This window comes from Eptatretus burgeri, chromosome 6, assembly GCF_056783735.1.
Source record: "Eptatretus burgeri isolate ZD-2024b chromosome 6, Ebu_testis_v1, whole genome shotgun sequence".
NCBI classification, from domain to species: Eukaryota; Metazoa; Chordata; class Myxini; order Myxiniformes; family Myxinidae; genus Eptatretus; species Eptatretus burgeri.
In genome coordinates this window covers 70267677-70286030 of record NC_140966.1, presented here as the reverse complement: position 1 = coordinate 70286030, position 18354 = coordinate 70267677, and the positions used below count along the sequence as shown (strand labels likewise).

The following is an 18354-nucleotide window of genomic DNA, read 5'->3' as shown; positions in this document are numbered from 1 at the left end:
AAAACCGTACTCGAAAACTGCAAGCTCCGACAAACCGACTTATCCACAGCCTGGATAGATTACAAAAAAGCCTTTGATAGTGTACCACATTCATGGATTATAAAATGCATGCAAGTACATAAAATTTACCCCCAAATAGTCATACTTATTGAGAAAGCATTGACACTCCGCAACAAAACTCTGATACTAAATGACTTGGAAGGAAAGATTGAAATCGCAGGAGTAAAGATACGACGTGGTATCTTACAAGGTGGCGACAGCCTTTCCCCCCTCCTGGCTTGTCTGACTTTGGACCCACTAAGTAACTTCATCAATGAACAAGGACATGGATACAATCTGGCATGCAACAGAAAATGACCAAAGAAACAAGAAAGGTGACACGTCTACTCTACATGGATGATCTAAAACTCTTTGCACCAAATGATAAGAAATTGGCAGATCAACTGAAACTAGTAAAGCAGTACTCAGAGGACATCAAATGGAGTTTGGTCTCGACAAATGTGCCAAATGCACATTTTTACAAGGAAAAACAAAAAGAACAGGTAACATTTCAATTGATCAAAGAACAACAATACAGGAACTAGAAAACAAAGCATCCTAGAAACACCTCAAAATAAAAGAAGTTCCCCAGGTACAACAGAAAAAAATGCGTAAAATAATCAGAAAGGAGTACCGATGCAGAATAAGACTAATTATGAAGTCATCCCTCGCTACAATGAACAAAACCAAAGCTATAAACCACCTTGCAGTGCCGGTATTCCTATATAGCTGTGTAATTATAAACTGGCCACAATTGGAGATCAACAATCGTGTCACCGAAACAAGGAAACTTCGAACTATTCACAAGATATTACACAAAAAGCCAATGCACACCGAGGCTGTACTTACTGAGAGAAGGCGGATGCGGTCTGATGGAGCTTAACCAAGTGCACAGAACATCGTGTGTACGACTAGCAGAGTATATAAAAAGCTCAACAGACTATCGGATGAGATTTATACATGAGCAAGAAAACAACAGACCAGAAAAGGGATCCTTTATCCATCCAGCAACAAACTCCCAAAAACAGGTGCAAATTGTTGATACGACACAGAAAAATGAAACAGAATCAAACACAGCACCAATGATTGCAAAGAGAAAAAAAAGGAAAACTACAAAAATAAACATCAGCAAATATATACTCTGACAAATGTGAGAATGACAAAAGAGCAGGAAGATTAAAAAATATATAAAAAAAGAACTGGACAGGATAGGGATCGACAAGGAAGGCTCTTTGAAATGGCTAAGAAGAGGTCAAATTAGTTGGGATGGAGAACAAGTCATCATAAATGCTAAAGATCAAGGACATTACACTAATGGCTTGAAGAAAATGGCAGGATTGACCCAATCGGACAAATGCAGGTTTTGTGAGGTAAAACCAGAAAGTACCAGTCACCTCCTTTTGGGATGTAAAAAAACTCATGTACACAGAAACACATGTACACAGAAAATCTCGAAGCCGGATTCGGATCTGATAATTTTTAAAGTGATTCTTCACCATTGAGAGATCGGGCCAAAAACAATATATAGCACAATATCTCAAAAAAAGTTGAGGACGGATTCTGATGAAACTTGGTGGACATGTTGGGTGTGTGGCAAGGATGAATTGATTCGATTTTGCTGAAGATCTGGATTCGGATCCAGACCTGAAAATTTTAAAGTGATTATTCATGAAACTGATATTTCAAAAAGTTGTGGATGGATTCGGACGAAACTAGGTGGACAGGTTGGGTGTGCGGCAAGGACGAATTGATTCGATTTTGGTGAATATCTGAATCTGGGTGAATGTCTGGATTTGGATCCGCAAATTATTTAATTTTTAAAGTGTTTCTTCACCGTTGAGAGATCGGGCCAAAAACGATATAGTACTGTATAACATGATATTTCAAAAATTTCATGAGCCCGATGTTCTCGTGGATCAGGCATTACATGACGGAGGTATGCGCTCTACCGAGTGCCCTTCTAGTTTAGGTAACACACTAGTACACAAACACCACACAAAACTACACAAGCACCATCCAAAACAAGTCCTGGCGAGGGTCTCTGATTGCTCTTTTTTCTTGTTTCCTATTGCTTCGAGAAGAAATTACCTTTCCAACAGCACCATTTTTATTGTTCTACTCGTGGGGGATCGGCTCGCTACGCTCGCCTCTCCACACGCTCGCCTCTCCACACATCATTGCAAAGATTGACGTCACAGACTTGCTGTGTTGCCATGATTTACACCAATCAAAATACAAACATTTCTTTTCTAGAAATGTATTTGAAATATTGGTGATATATTTATTTGAAATTAATTTGTAATATAAAAAGGTCCAAGTGGTATCAATGGTCAAGGGTCGAAGCTGTCTAATCTGTATGAAGGGTGTAAGGAGCATAAATGGTGTTAAGCATGAAGGGGTTTAAAGGGTCTTGTGTTCTCGGTGACTTTTAGGTCTTTGGGGTATTTTGAGTCCTCAGGGGTTTTCGGGTCTTTGGGGATTTTTTTGGTCCTCAGGGTATTTTTGGTCCTCAGGGTCTCTTGGCTCCTCCATAACTTTTGGGTCTTCAGGGTCTTTTGGGTCCTCGGTGACTTTTGGGTGTTAAGAATCTTTTGGGTCCTCGGTGTCATCTGGGTCTTTGGGGTCTTTATTTTGGGTCATTGGGGACTTTTGGGTCATCTGGTTCCTTTTCGGTCTTGGGGGTCTTCAACGGTCAAAGGGGTCTCAGCAGTCTAAATCGTCAAAGCATACATTCCAATAGTATGTAATTAATAGACGTATGTGTGTGAAGTCAAAGTGCAACTGGCGTTCAAACAGTACACAATTAATAGACGTACATCCAGTCTGCAACCAACGTTCAAACAGGACGTGATTAATAGGCATATCGTCTTCATTGACGGACCATGCTTTTCGTTTTTATATACAGGGCATTTCAAAAAGATTGATACAACTTTGTCTTCCTGCCATTTCTTTGTTTTTTGACCTATAGTGCTTTCCTTTTCAGGGTTTGGTAGTGTTATTGTGGTATTTGTTTCCTGGGATTTCTATCTCCATAGCTCAACTATGCCATTGACAGTGAAGCAGAAGACAAAAGTGGTGGCTCTGTGGGATGAGACTAAATCATATGTAGACACCCGCCGGAGGTTCTTCCGGGAATACCACCTCAGAACATGTGATGGACACACAAATTGTGCAATTCAATGTATTGTGAAACATTTTGAGCACAAGGGTACAGTACAGAACCAGAGCAAGGGCAACAGTGACAGACCAGCATCAGAAACCAAGAGCCAAGCCAACATTGACATTGATGCCATGCAGGATTCTGCAGTGGACAGTCCCAAGAAGTCCCACCGCCGGCGCTCTTGGGAGCTAGGCATCAAACCAACATCAGTCTAGTGTATCCTCACTCAGGAACTGAAGCTGGACAGAACTTTGGAGTCAGGATCAATGCCTGTCTGAACCATAGAGGGGCACACATCGAGAACGTCAATTACAAGGATTTTGCGTAAATGCCAATTTCAGACCTTGGGCTCTCACTAACCCTCGCAGTGACTTACTGCAATAGCAATCAGTGATATAAAATACCATGTCATATCCTTTCAAGAAATGTATGGTTCATCTTCCTGAGGTTTCTGTTTCTTTGTAAATAAACATTTAAAGTTGCATCACTCTTTTTGAAACACCCTATAGATGACAGCAACCCTTTACAATAAAGCCGCACGCACGCACGCACGCACGCACACACACACTTCTCCTTTTAGGAATAGATTTTTTGGATCCAGCCACACTAAATTTCATCCACCTATCCCACGTTCTATCCCACTGCCATACCCATTCTTTTCAAACTAATTCTCATCTTTTCCCAATTTCTGAAACATTCCCTTATCTTTTCCTTCATTCCTTTGTTCCCTTGGTGTTGTGCTTTTGGAACCACCTTCCTCCCATCTTACTGTGCTATACTTCAGTTCAAAGCTTCAAAAATTCTGTGCATTAACATTTATCTCTTAGCTCAATCTTTGTTCACAACCTGTTCTCTCTGGTGGCATTTATTTTCTGTTGTTATGCTCGTCCTGAGCTTTTATGCTCAATTATCACGTTTATTTAAATAAATAAAAATCAAGAGGTAACAACATAGGGCACAACTCAAATGAACAGTGTAAATTGGTTATTTTCTTTCGTATGCAGCACACGACTGCGAGTAGCATCATTGGTTGAGGGTGCAGCTGTGCCATTCTTGTAACACACTCTGTATGTTAGGGCAGGAATTTTAAATTTGTTCTGGGTGCCGGCGATAGCAAGCCTACTCTTTGTGAAGAACACTGTGGGTTCTTTATCGTCCACCAACTGATGCTGGCAGAAGGGACACCTAGTTTAATGTCCATCTGAAGGACGGCACACACATTGATGCCTTGCCCTGCCTGTTAAACAGCAGGATGACAGTTTATAGCTGGGTTGAGAGGAAAACCCAGCCGAGACAGCAAGGAGGCGAGTGTGCATACCTCTAAGGCCAAAGCCATCCGACCAGCACCTATAAATTGGTTCTTTGAATTACACATATTACTTTAATATAGACAGAGAAAAGAGTAGCACAATTAATTCGTTGAATATTTTGATCTTACTTTCTCAAAAACTAACAATCAAATGCACGCATAAGGTTGCAATTCTGCTTGAATTATATACCAAAATGTGACGTCATTTTTGGTTGATAAACCAAAGATGGCTCATCACAAACATAGAAAAAATGAATCCTACGAAAGCTCTTGCAGCTCTTTGTACATTATACACATCTTCAAAACGATTGGATTATATAAGTGAAACACCACTGCACCAAAACATTTTTCAACTTTTACTATCAGAACCACTGTGGATAGCAGACAATCCACAACAAAAATATTTCCTGAAAAAAGTGGATTTTGCACTGGAGACATGAGTGCAAAATACATACAAGCACACACTTACACAAAGGTACCTGTGGCTCACAAAGGTACCTGTGGCTGAGTAGGAAAGTCAGAGATGTTTGAGGAATCATTTATTCTTGGAGAGATGGTCAAAGAATCACTTATTCTTGGAGAGATGTCATGCCTAGCAGCAAAAAAAAAAAAAATACGTTCAACCCCTTTAAGTGCAAGGAGGCTGCTGCAAAGTACCAAAGCACAACAATTGCTAATTCAAATTATGTACCTTTGAGGATGCTGCAATGGATTCTTGGACACAAAAGAAAATTGTGACAGATTTACTGCTGGAGAGCAAGGCATTTGTGCAGTCTAAACATAGAAGTAATAACAAGTGAGGAAAAGCAGTAATAGCACAATGAATAATTATTTGATTAAACTGACTTCTTCGACATATGCTCAAAGGTAATTGCAAAACAACATAAAGTGAAAGTTTTGTTCCAAAAATTAAAAATCACTCAAGAGTGTTCTCGGTTTGTTTGTTTTAACCGCTGAGAACCATTGGGCATGTAGGGAGGATTGAGATAATATTACCTTCAATCGTTTCCCCAATGATGGACCATATAACTGTTGCTCTTTAATCTTCATTTCTGACAGATAGATTGATAATGCTGAGCGCTTAGTCCCAGGGGTTACCAAGCATTGTTGTTTGGATTTTTCCTGTCTACCTAGGAGGGAGCATTCCAGAAATGAACAATATGTGGATGTTAACAAGTATTGCATGCTGTATATGTAGGTAGTTGCGAAATATCAAAAATTTCAGCTCACAAAAAACATTTTAATTGACCAGTAAATTAAACATACAGCATCTGTGTCAACAAACCTTTGTTCTTGTAAGGATGATTGCAACCAGTCTTGAAGAGATTGGCAGAAGGACCTTTGGTCTGACATGATTCTAGTCAAAATCATAAACAGGCATTGAAGCAAATCTTTCTCAGTAATCACGATCATTTGTAAGGCAAGACAAGAAAAACAAACATTAAATATAAGGAAATGCATGCAGATTATTCATTTCAGTGAATGCTTTTGATGCATTACCCATCTGATGCAGTTGTGGCTTGATATCCTGCTTTGTATCCATCTCAACTTTGCCAAGGGGCTTTTGGTCAGATGGGCATTGCAATGAAGTGTATGACCCCAACCTCCATGAGTAGAATGGGGTGAATTTCCTCTGTACATCCAAGCCAACTGCAGAGAAAGAGACAACTTAGCACACAGCTATTTGATTGGACAGCTAGCTGTAGGAGGAGGCCAGTTAGCTGCATAAAGAAAACAAAATTTTGAGAAATGGTTGTCTGCAGATCCAAAAAAATATCAGAATAACACCTTATAGAACCATTTTGAAAAATAAATGATGTTCATGATAAAACTTATGAAAGTCACATTCTTGGATTGTTTCATAGCATTACACAAGTAACTAGAAAGCCACTGCGTAGGGCACATACCTCCGGCACATAATGCCTGTTCCACGAGAACATATCGGGCCCAATACATTTTTGAAATATCATACTATATTTCGTTTTTGGCCATATCTCAATGGTGAAGAATCACTTTGAAAATTAAATAATTCTCGTATCTAGATGTGAATCTTCACCAAAATCGAAGCAATTAGTCCTTGCCACACACTCAAACTGTCCAGCAAGTTTCGTCCGAATCCGTCCACAACTTTTTGAGATATCGTGCTACATATCGGTTTTGCACTCTCAATGATGAAGAATCACTGAAAAAATTATCAGATACGGATCTGGATTCGGATCTTCACCAAAATTGAATCAATTCTTCCTTGTCACACACCCAACATGTCCACCAAGTTTCATCCAAATCCGTTCACAACTTTTTGAGATATCATGCTATATATCTTGGAGTGCATTGGTTCCGCTTTTCAAGGGAAAGGGCGATCCACTTGTTTGTAGGTCATATCGGGCCATCAAACTGTTGGAACATGCCATGAAGGTATATGAGAGTGTGCTGGAGAAGAGGCTGAGGCAGCAGGTGGTGATCGACAACATGCAGTTTGGCTTCATGACAGGAAGGGGAATGACAGCTGCCATTTTCATTGTGCGTCAACTCCAGGAGAAGCATTTATTGAAGAGGAAAGAGCTATACTTCGCATTTGTGGACCTGGAGAAGGCTCTCGACCGAGCACCTAGGGAGGTTGTTAGGTGGGCTCTCAGGAAGGCGGGCGTGGAGGAGTGGTTGGGTCGAGCAGTGATGGTGCTGTTTGTGGATGCCAGGACATTTGTCCAGCCAGCATCAGGCGATCGTGAAAGTTTCAAACTTAAGGTGGGAGTTCACCAGGGTTCAGTGTTGAGTCCACTTCTCTTCATCATTGTTATGGATGTTTTGTCCAGGGAAGCCAGGGAAGGTCTGCCATGGGAGGTGCTCTTCGCAGATAACCTGGCACTGATGGCGGAGAGTGAGCAGGGGTTAATGGTGAAGTTGAGGGCATGGCGTACAGCCATGGAGAGAAAGGGTCTGAAGGTGAACGCTGGAAAATCCAAAGTGATGGTGTCGGCGATTGATGCGGGTGAGATAGAGGAAATCTGGGAATATCCATGTGGTGTCTGTTGCAAGGGCGTGGGTGCAAATTCCATGCAGTGCACCACATGTGTGAAATGGGTCCATCATAGATGCAGCGGGATCATTGGTAGCCTGCAGGCGGTGAGAGCAGTGTTTGTGTGCAAGGTGTCGGGGTGTTTTACCACAAAGAAGCACTGCCGGCGAAGGGGAACATTTCATGTTGGATGGTGAGAAATCCGAAGTTGTGAGCAGGTTCTGCTATCTGGGTGACATGATAGACGCTGGGGGAGGAGCGGATGCTGCGGTGACAGCAAGGATCTGGAGTGGTTGGAAAATATTTCATGAGTTGGCCTCTTTTCTGACCTCCAGAGTACCATCCCCAAAAATAAAAGGCAAAGTGTATGCAGCATGCGCACAGAAATGTATGATTGAGGGCAGTGAGATCTGGCCACTAAAGTCGGAAAGTGCGCAACGGTTGGAGCGGACAGAGAAGAGGATGGTGCGATGGATGTGCGGGACCTCCCTGCATGAGAAAAGGAGGAGTGAAGGCTTCCTACTGCTGATGGGTCTGAAGAAGATAACGGACGAGATCAGGCAGGGCAGACTGCGATGGTATGGACACGTGGTAAGAAGAGAGGAGGACCACGAGCTGACGGAGGCGTGGAGGTTTGAGGCAGAAGGTCCGAGACCACGAGGCAGGCCACTGAAGACTTGGGATGACACAATGGCGGAGGACCGTAGGCTGTCAGATCTCACCAATGTGGAAGTTAGGAATCGGGCCGAGTGGAATAAGGCCATTAAGGGAAAATAACGTCCCACCCCACAGTGTGGGAACAATGGACGATAAATGGATATGATGATGATGATGATGATGATGATATCGTGTTTGGCTGCATCTCTCAATGGTGAAGAATCACTTAAAAATTATCGTAGCTGGATCTGGATCAGGATCCAGATCTTCACCAAAATCTAATCAATTTGTCCTTGTCGCACACCGAAGCTGTCCACAAAATTTTTTCTTGATCCATCCATAACTTTTTGAGATATCCTGCATACAAACAAAAAAACAAGCAGTCATAGACTGGTACTTACGAAATCGTCAACTTGACCTCTGACCTTGTCCAATAAAAGCTGTCTCTAGAGAGAAGGGAGCGACGCAAACCAGAAGTTTCTACGATGATTCTGTACCAAACCATCAAAAATCGAATTTTGACCTCACTGTGACCTTGACCTTTGACCGATTTTGACCAAAATCTAATCAGCGCTAGCCATCACCCTCCTGAATCACGTAGTGTACTTTGACATTGGTAGCTTCTTCCGTTCTCGAGTTATAACTTTTTTTTGGATGTTTGACCTCACTGTGACCTTGACCTTCGACCGATTTTGACCAAAATCTAATCAGCGCCAGCCATCACCCTCCAGAATCATGTGGTGTAATTTGACATTGGTAGCTTCTTCCGTTCTCGAGTTATAGTGCCCACAAACAAAAACACACACAAACACACAAACAGAGGACGGAAGTCATCAATATACTTATGAAATCTTTAGATTTCGTAAGTAATAAACAGACAAACAAAAACCAAGCAGTCAAAGACTGGTACTTACGAAATCGTCAACTTGACCTCTGACCTTGTCTAACAAAAGCTGTCTCTCAAGAAGGTAGCGACGCAAACCAGAGTGTTTCTACGATGATTCTGTACAAAACCATCAAAAATCGAATGTTTGACCTCACTGTGACCTTGACCTTTGACCGATTTTGACCAAAATCTAATCAGCACAAGCCATCACCCACCTGAATCACGTGGTCTAATTTGACATTGGTAGCTTCTTCCGTTCTCGAGTTATCGGGCCAACAAACAAACAAGCAGTCATAGACTGGTACTTACGAAATCGTCAACTTGACCTCTGACCTTGTATAATAAAAGCTGTCTCAAGAGAAGGTAGCGACGCAAACCAGAAGTTTCTACGATGATTCTGTTCCAAACCATCAAGAATCTTAATGTTGACTGAAGCAAAAATCTCCATTTCTCCACGCAATTATTTTATCAAAGTCACAAAACCGTAATATTCGGCTATCCACCAACAATCTTTACATAATCCAACGGCTTAGCGAGTCAGGCATGCGACGATAACCTTTATTGGGATAAAAAATGACTTTTAAACACCATCTTTATCGAAAACACCGTCAATGCGCACACGCAAAACCTTTACATGGTCAACGCCGCCTCTGCTCAAGTGCACTGCACCACGTGACGACCCGTGACGCACGAGTGAAATATTTTTTATACAATCTTAAAACGTCTCCAAAACATCCGATTTTTACCAGAATTTCGACAACCGAGTATTAAGCGTCCAAAGCGATCGCAAAAACCAAAGACAAAATTAAAATCGAAGTTAAAACGAACTCGTAATGTCGAGCGAAGCAAAAATCTCCATTTCTCCACGCAATTATTCAATATTATTTTATCAAAGTCACAAAACCGAAATATTCGGCCATCCACCAACAATATTAACATAATCCGACGGCTCAGCGAGTCAGGCATGCGACGATAACCTTTATTGGGATAAAAAATGACTTTTAAACACCATCTTTATCGAAAACACCATCAGTGCGCACATGCAAAACCTTTACGTGGGTCAACGACGCGTCTGCTCGAGAGCACTGCATCATGGGACGACCTGTGACGCGTCGAGTGAAATATTTTTATACAATCTTAAAACGTCTCCAAAACATCCCATTTTTACCAGAATTTCGACAACCGAGTTTTAAGCGTCCAAAGCGATCGCAAAAACCAAAGACAAAATTAAAATCGAAGTTAAAACGAACTCGTAACGTCGAGGGAATGCAAAAATACTCCATTTCTCCACATTAATTTACGGAATTATGTTTGACCTCACTGTGACATTGACCTTTGACTGATTTTGACCAAAATCTAATCAGCGCTAGCCATCACCATCATAAATCATGTGCTGTGATTTGACATTGGTAGCTTCTTCCGTTCTCGAGTTATCGTGCCTACAAACAAACAAACAAACAAACACACAAACAAACACACAAACAAACAGAAACGGAAGTGATCAATATACTTACGAAATCTTCAGATTTCGTAAGTCACAAACAAACAGAAACGGAAGTGATCAATATACTTACGAAATCTTTAGATTTCGTAACAAACAAACAAACAAACAAGGAGTCATAGACTGGTACTTACGAAATCGTCAACTTGACCTCTGACCTTGTCTAATAAAAGCTGTCTCTCGAGAAGGTAGCGATGCAAACCAGAAGTTTATACGATGATTCTGTACCAAACCATCAAAAATCGAATGTTTGACCTCACTGTGACCTTGACCTTTGACCGATTTCGACCAAAATCTAATTAGCCCTAGCCATCACCATCCTGAATCACGTGGTGGAATTTGACATTGGTAGCTTCTTCCGTTCTCGAGTTATCGTGCCTACAAACAAAAACACACACAAACACACAAACAGAGGACGGAAGTCATCAATATACTTATGAAATCTTTAGATTTCGTAAGTAACAAAGAAGATATCATGCAGAGCATGATACTTGCAAAATCTATAAAACAAATTTAACCTCAAAAATAATTGGTGGTTGAATTCAATGACCAAATATGCAACTCTTCAAATTTCAAGTCAATCGGATGCAAAATTTACAATTTTATAAAGTCAGCCTATGTTGTCCTTTTGGCCTATATTGACCTCAAAAATAATTGGCTAGTTGAATTCATTGACCTGAAATATATCCTCTTAAAATTTCAAGTCAATCGGATGAAAATTGAGGATTTCAGAAATCTTACCTGAGTTGTTGACCTTGGGCCTATGTTTACCTTATGACCTTAAAAACAATAGGCTTATTCCTTATGACAAACTCTACCATGTGGTGAAGTTTCTTGAAGACTGGTTTAAAATTATGACCTGAAAGCGATAAATAGACAGACAGACAAACAGACAGAATAACAAAATCGACTGACCAATATACTTGGAAAATCTTAGATTTCGCAAGTAACAAGAAGAAGACCTTACACAGAACATGATACTTGCAAAATCCATGAAACAAATTTAAACTCAAAAATAATTGGTGGTTGAATTCAATGACTAAACTAACATAACCCACGCTCTGCGCGACATGTTGGGTTGGGTGTGTTTGAGAAAGGAACTGATGCAGAGTATCAGTAGTAATTTTACTTTAATGCAGTACGTGGAATACGATTTCACTGTTTCAGAACCATTTTATTTACTTTTTTTGTACCATGCACCTCATATGGTCTTTGAGATAAGGTAAGCCGAATATCACGTTACTCGAGCGCAGAACAAAGTCGAAGATAGCGTGACATGAAACCACAAACTCGGAAATAATATATAAGATATGCAACTCTCTACAGGTACTTTCTTTGAATCATGGTTGTCCCAACGCAGGACTTCAACTGTTTGTGTGTGTGTGTGTGTGTGTGTGTGTGTGTGTGTGTGTGTGTGTGTGTGTGTGTGTGTGTGTGTGTGTGTGTGTGTGTGTATGTGTGTGTGTGCGCGCGTGCGTGCACGCAATGTCTTGTGCATGAATGAGCGTCATTGGTTGTTGGCTTCATTTGCAGGTTTCAGGAGATGGAACAAAGTCATCCCAGGAATCAAAGTATCCATCTTCGGTTTGGTAAGGGATCACAGTTCATGGACCAAGCTGTTAAACTTTATTGTTCTCAGAGTTTTGTTCCAAGGGCTCTTTTCAGAACAGTCACCGAACCCCGGACTGCCTCCAATTGCAGTTCGTTTGTGGTAATATTCCCGGGGATGTTTTTCAAAATCTTAGTGAGGTTCTTCTTTATTATTCCTGTTGCTCCAATTATCACTGGTATGTGTGTGTTAAAATATAATATCACAGCTTCGTTGTCCATCGGTATGCAAAATTTCAGCTTTCTCCATCACCCGGAAGGTAGTGAACATTAATATCAGTGATTAGTCAGTTAATCAGTGATTACAACAAGCTTTATATCTGAGACTAGCGAGACCCGTGCACATGCACGGGATAGCAGTACAACATAGCTGGTAGCAGACGACAGACCGTACACGGCGAATGACAAAAATACGCATTGTGCAAAATGCAAGTGGTACTATGGAATGCCAAGACTTCCCAAACATTGTCGGCATGTCCGCTAAGTGCCACAGCAATTTCATAGGGATCGTGTGATGGCAAGCTGAGTTTTTAGTGTGCAAGCTTGGTATTATAATATAGATGTATGTACTATTAGAATGTGAGCACGTCTATAAAGTATGTACAGTTAGAATTTCTTGTGGATTTGTGGCCCTGAAAAGGGTCGTTTGAGTTTCATGAAGCTTTTCAGTTAAACCCAAGGAAATCCTCGTCAATGCTTTCCTCTTTGAAGACGGCACGTAACTCCTTGTCCAAATCGGGGCCGAGCAAGTCCATGTTGCTGTCACTGTCACTTGCAGCATACTCCTCCCAAATGATGTCGTCCTCTGTGCTGTCCACGTTGTTGGAGATGCAGTATTTCAGAAATGCTCGCTTGATGATGTCTGATGGTATCTCCTCCCACACCATGATGATCCAGCCACAGATCATCGGAAGGTCAACCTTTCTCATCCTCCCGATGAATGCCGGCAGTCTCCCAATCAACGTCATGCTCAACCAACGTAGCGACGGGAGTAATGGTGAAAGTTCAACCAGGATGCATGTGGCCAATGCACCTCGGAATCTGGGTTGAAAATCCCGGTGGAAAACGCATCATGAAATGTTGATTTTCAACAGATGAAAATACCAAGTCTGGGAAATAGGAAAGTTCGTTAGTGGTGATTCTATCGAGATGCAGCGAATGTTCCTCGGAAGCTTGGTCGAATACAAAGGCATGCAAAGTAAGAAAGTTCGTCTGGTCGGCGTGAGTAATCCGCGAGATTACAGGTGTTGTAGGTTAAGGAATTATAAGATAACTAAGTTGGTAATAAGCTCGCTTTAAGACCTGTTTCGTTTTTGGTTTGATTTTTGACAAGGCCAAATTAATGCAACCAAATCCATAACCATTCCAATCGTGCCATCAGGGACATCGGGCTGCAGAGGCAGTTTCATTGGCTAGGGGGAACAATCCTGGATGGGTCGCCACTCCGACATAGGATACTCAATTGGCTCATTTTTCTCTGTTGCCGACCTTTGAATGAAGACAGGCTGAGCCAACCGACCTGGTGTTATTGTATGGCACAACAGGGGCTTGAACTCTGGACTTTAGTATCGCTGTAAGCAACCAAATCAGTCATTCTGATTTCGTGCCCACAGGAAGGTGGTGTGCCCTTTTGAAAGGGAGGCTAATTTAGGTTGTGGAAGGTTAAGATTTATGTCATGGATGTTGTGGATAAAAAGAAAAAAAATGTAGTGTCTTTTGACAAGAATACAGGGGTGATTTTGTTTCAGTACTTCGGACATATTAATGGCATGAGCTTTAATAGCTGCAGTAGATGGGAGTACTGGGCTGTACAATTATCACGACAGGTAATATTAGCCGAATGGGCTTTACCATTGCCATCATGTATTTCATTTGTGACACCTTGCTATTCTGTTCATTCATCAGATTTCCGAAGTCAGCATTACAGGCACTCTTGAGGCAATGTTGATTGCCAACACAAAGATCCCTTACAAGATGAAAAAGTCATAATGTCGAAAGCCAAACTTTATGATAATTCTGTTTCAACAGCTCATATAAAAAAACACATGATTTTAAAGGTAATATGTGCAAACTATGAAGGCAAAAGAAAAAGATCGTTCTTCTCAGAACTTCTTCTTCTGAAGAATAATTTCATATTCTTAGAACAGGAAACAGCATGTAATGCACCAATAATGGCTTGACAGACCATCTTCATTTACATACTGCAGTGTAAAATCGAGATGGAACTTCAGAAAAAAAACATAAAACTAGGCATTTGTAAAAAGATGAATATTTGTTCACTTCATTGGAAAATATCCATAAGTGCAACCTCACAATATTGATCGCAATCACTTGAATACACTGTTGTACAAGTGAAACCAAAAATGGCGATACTGGACAAAAGTAGCAAATTATTTGAATCACTTTGTGATACCTTACCATGAATATTTTGCAAGGGACCATGAAATTTCAGATCTCAGAAGCCGTCATTTGCATAATTTAGGATGTTAAAGCATATATATGTATATATATATATATATATATATATATATATATAGTTGTGGATTCTCGCCACTCCGGCGTGCGGGCAACCGCCTTAAGCTAATTGCGACCACGCGCGCCCGCCGAACGTGGAAATCCAGTCGCAGCTTTCGGATCAACGCCGAAATCCAGCTACGGCTGTGTTTTTAACCACACCACAACCTTGTCAATGCTCTGCCCGCGCTCCAGGGTCGATCGCCGAATTGTCGATTTACCTAATTATTCGCGCGGACAGACTACCGAGAGGTTGTACCTCAACGGGACCTGCTCGGAAACGAGCCGCTTTAAGCAGCTCTTTGCGTCTGCGATTGCCGAGCGGTTTATTATCGCCAAGCCCAGTTGGACCCGATTATCTTATCGGTGTTAAAAACCAGCTATTTATTCCGAACGCAATTATGGCAGTTCAATGTAGGAAGGGACGCAACGAGCAGGTGAATATTCAAACAATGGGGGTATTTATTTTACACGCATGCAGTCAATGAAGCAATGGGGGAGGGGATGGGGACAGGACACGAGCAAAAAGACCTACAGCCGTTGTTTACTCAGTATGTACATGCACTTATAACAATCCTACTTAAAGGACAAGGCGCCACAGACTTCTATGCAAAAACCCCAGAAAAGAAAAGGGAGAACTGGGCCCGTAAGCCTTTAATGTTCCTCGGAGCTTGGGAGACCGAAGGAGCTCCGTGAGGCCGAGCAGGTTACTTGGCCACCCCGTGGTGACTCGCTGGGCACTGGTTTGGCGACCCTCGGTGTCTCTGCCCGACTCCACTTCCCTCGAGCTCCACTTCTGAACTCGACTCAGCACTCAAGCATGAAATCCACTCGAACTCAAGTGGTTTTCTCCGACTCGGCTCCACCAACGCCTCTGTCCAATTCCACTCACTCCGGACTCCAACACTGGCACTCTCCACACCGACTCGCCGAGGAGACCAAGGAGAGAGACTCTCTCATCAGGTCGCCAACCGCCCACTCTCCACCTGGCGTTTCAACACGGCCCTTTATCGCCCCGGGGCCTTCGCCCCTCCCTTCTCGGCACGCGGGGAAAATTCCCGGAGAGTTCTCGGGTTTTCATACTTTTAGTAACTGTCACTTCTGTTTACCCGTTCCAGAATATCGGGGCGGGAGTTGTCGAGTTGTTCTCTCTTCGGATGATTGGGTTATTCTTAACCGTTGTTTTTGTTTGAAGAGGAGGGTCACTGTGTTGTGGAGATTGACGAGGTTGTTGAGATGTCGTTGTCGCTGTGGTGGGGATGGCGTGGCTGTTGAGATGTCGTTGTGGTGGTGGAGGTGGCATGAGTTGTGGAGATGTTGTTGAGGAGTGGTGTGTTTGTTTGAAATTAAAGACAGAAAAGAATAATGGCTAACTCGAAGATGCACAGCCCGGCACACAATAATGCCCTTTAGACATTGGTGGGTTAATCCAATCTGGACACACACTTATTGATATAACTGATCTTCTGGGAACCTGAATGGTGATCTGTGAATTTCCACAACCGTAACAATATGTATACATATATATATATATATATATATATGTATATATATATATATATATATATATATATATATATATATACATACATATATATGTATATATATATATATATATGTATATATATATATACATATATATGTACATATATATATATATATATATATATATATATATATATGTATATATATATATATATATGTATATATATATATATGTATATATATGTATATATATATATGTGGTCCAAAAAAGTCGGAAAAAAATAGAATGTTGCTCCACAAGCTTAAAATTATTCTAATATCATCCAATAACGCACAGAAATTTTTTTTAGCTTGAAAGGAGGTGATTTAGAGGTCGCTCCATATGACGACTTTTAGTCTCATGACTTGTATAAATTAGGGTATGGTCAGGTACGATTACGGGTACTTCTGGATGTCCGAGGTGGAAATGGAGTGCATTTTCGAACTCTATGGGGTCGATTTATTCTAAGAAATGACTGCACCGACATTGAATTCACTACCATTTCGAAAATATGACCTAAAACAAGATTTATCATTACTGGAGTTGAGTAACTAATCCTACTCATTTCGATATTTTCTAATCTATAATTAATTTGTTGTCCGTCTGAATAATTCTTAGAGTAAATCGACCCCACTGAGTTCGAAAATGCAGTCCATTTTCACCTAGGAAGTTCAGAAGTGTACGGATTCGCATCTCACCATACTCTAATTTAATATAATAATAACTAAATAAATAACTAACGTATTTTTCGTGAATCATTGAATCTAAAACACTGGATGTTGGGCCAGCTAGAAATAAGTTCAGGCATGAGTGGAGACAGCAATAGAGGTGGAGATGATAGTGGTATTTGGTAAATGAGACGAAATATTCTAATAGTTTGTAATTCCATTAATTGAAAAATTAGGGTATGGTCAGATACGATTACGTGTACTTCTGTACTTTCTTGGTGAAAAAGGACTGCATTTTCGAACTCAGTGGGGTCGATTTACTCTAAGAAATGTTTAGACGGACAACAAATTAATGAAAGATTAGAAAATATCGAAATGAGTAGGATGAGTAACTCAACTCCATTGATAATAAATCTTGTTTTAGGACATATTTTCGAAATGGTAATGAATTCAATGTCGGTGCAGTCATTTCTTAGAGTAAATCGACCCCATAGAGTTTGAAAATGCACTCCATTTCCACCTTGGACATCCAGAAGAACCCGTAATCGTACCTGACCATTCCCTAATTTAACCAACTCATGAAACTAAAAGTCGTCATATGGAGCGACCTCTAAATCACCTCCAATCAACTTAAATTTTTTTATGCGTGTCATTGAATTATAGTGGAAAAATTTATGGCTTGTGGAGACGTCTGAATTATTTTTTCTTTTTTTTTTGAGGTTTTTGGACCACCCTGATATATATATATATATATATATATATATATATATATATATATATATATATATATATATATATATATATATATATATATATATATATATATATATATATTGTTGTGGTTACCAAATTCGCAAACCACCATTCAGGTCCCTTAGGTGAGATATCTCGGTAAGTATATGTGTAGTTAGGCCCAAACCCGTTGTCTAGAGGGAATAAATGTTATTCATGCGTGCTGCGACTCTTCAGGATAGCCGTTTTTCTTTTACTATCTTTATTTTGGACCAACCGCCATTGTTACCACCACCAACCACAACATCAACCACCCACCGCGGTGCCGCTTCACGTCACACCTCGCAACCGTCGCATCGCCACCGTTCTTGCACCGCTTGTGGGTACCGGTGTTGGACTCGTGCAGGGCGCGCGCCGAACAGCGTGTACAAAACCACGGATTTTCAGCTCCAAAAACGGATCAAAAACGACACACGCCCACTTTTGTTCCGTCCAATCGGTGAGCGAGGGGCGATTTGGCCCCGCCTCCAGGGCGTTGGAGGGCGATCGCTATATGCAAATTTATGGATCAAAATGCATTCACGCCCACTTTTTCTCGGGCCAATGGGGAGCGAGATGAAAGGTCGAAGGCAGGGGGTCAAAGGCGAAGCCACGGGGCTTATATAAGCGACCGCGTTCGTCATTAGAAGAGAGTTAAGACTTCGCAGTCGGTGGAGTTGGGAAGAAGAAGCAAGAAGGA

At 41.1% G+C, this 18354-nt stretch overlaps 1 protein-coding gene across 6 annotated transcripts in view; it reads right to left on the bottom strand.

The window, feature by feature from the left end:
- The window catches only part of HFM1 (helicase for meiosis 1), a 306617-nt gene that overhangs the window by 22803 nt on the left and 265460 nt on the right, over positions 1-18354 (bottom strand). For 5 of the 6 annotated variants that reach the window (XR_015059303.1, XR_015059305.1, XR_015059306.1 and 2 more), the window contains 5 exons: positions 6009-6158; positions 5794-5865; positions 5505-5638; positions 5200-5282; positions 5007-5100 (listed from right to left, as the gene is read on the bottom strand). Coding sequence is in view for 1 of the 6 variants with exons in the window: in XM_085885562.1 (XP_085741688.1) it covers positions 5007-5100; positions 5200-5282; positions 5505-5638; positions 5794-5865; positions 6009-6158 (533 nt within the window). In the remaining 5 variants the exon portion in view is untranslated. The remainder of the gene's footprint in view (positions 1-5006; positions 5101-5199; positions 5283-5504; positions 5639-5793; positions 5866-6008; positions 6159-18354) is intronic. The other variant, XR_015059302.1, reaches the window with a different exon arrangement.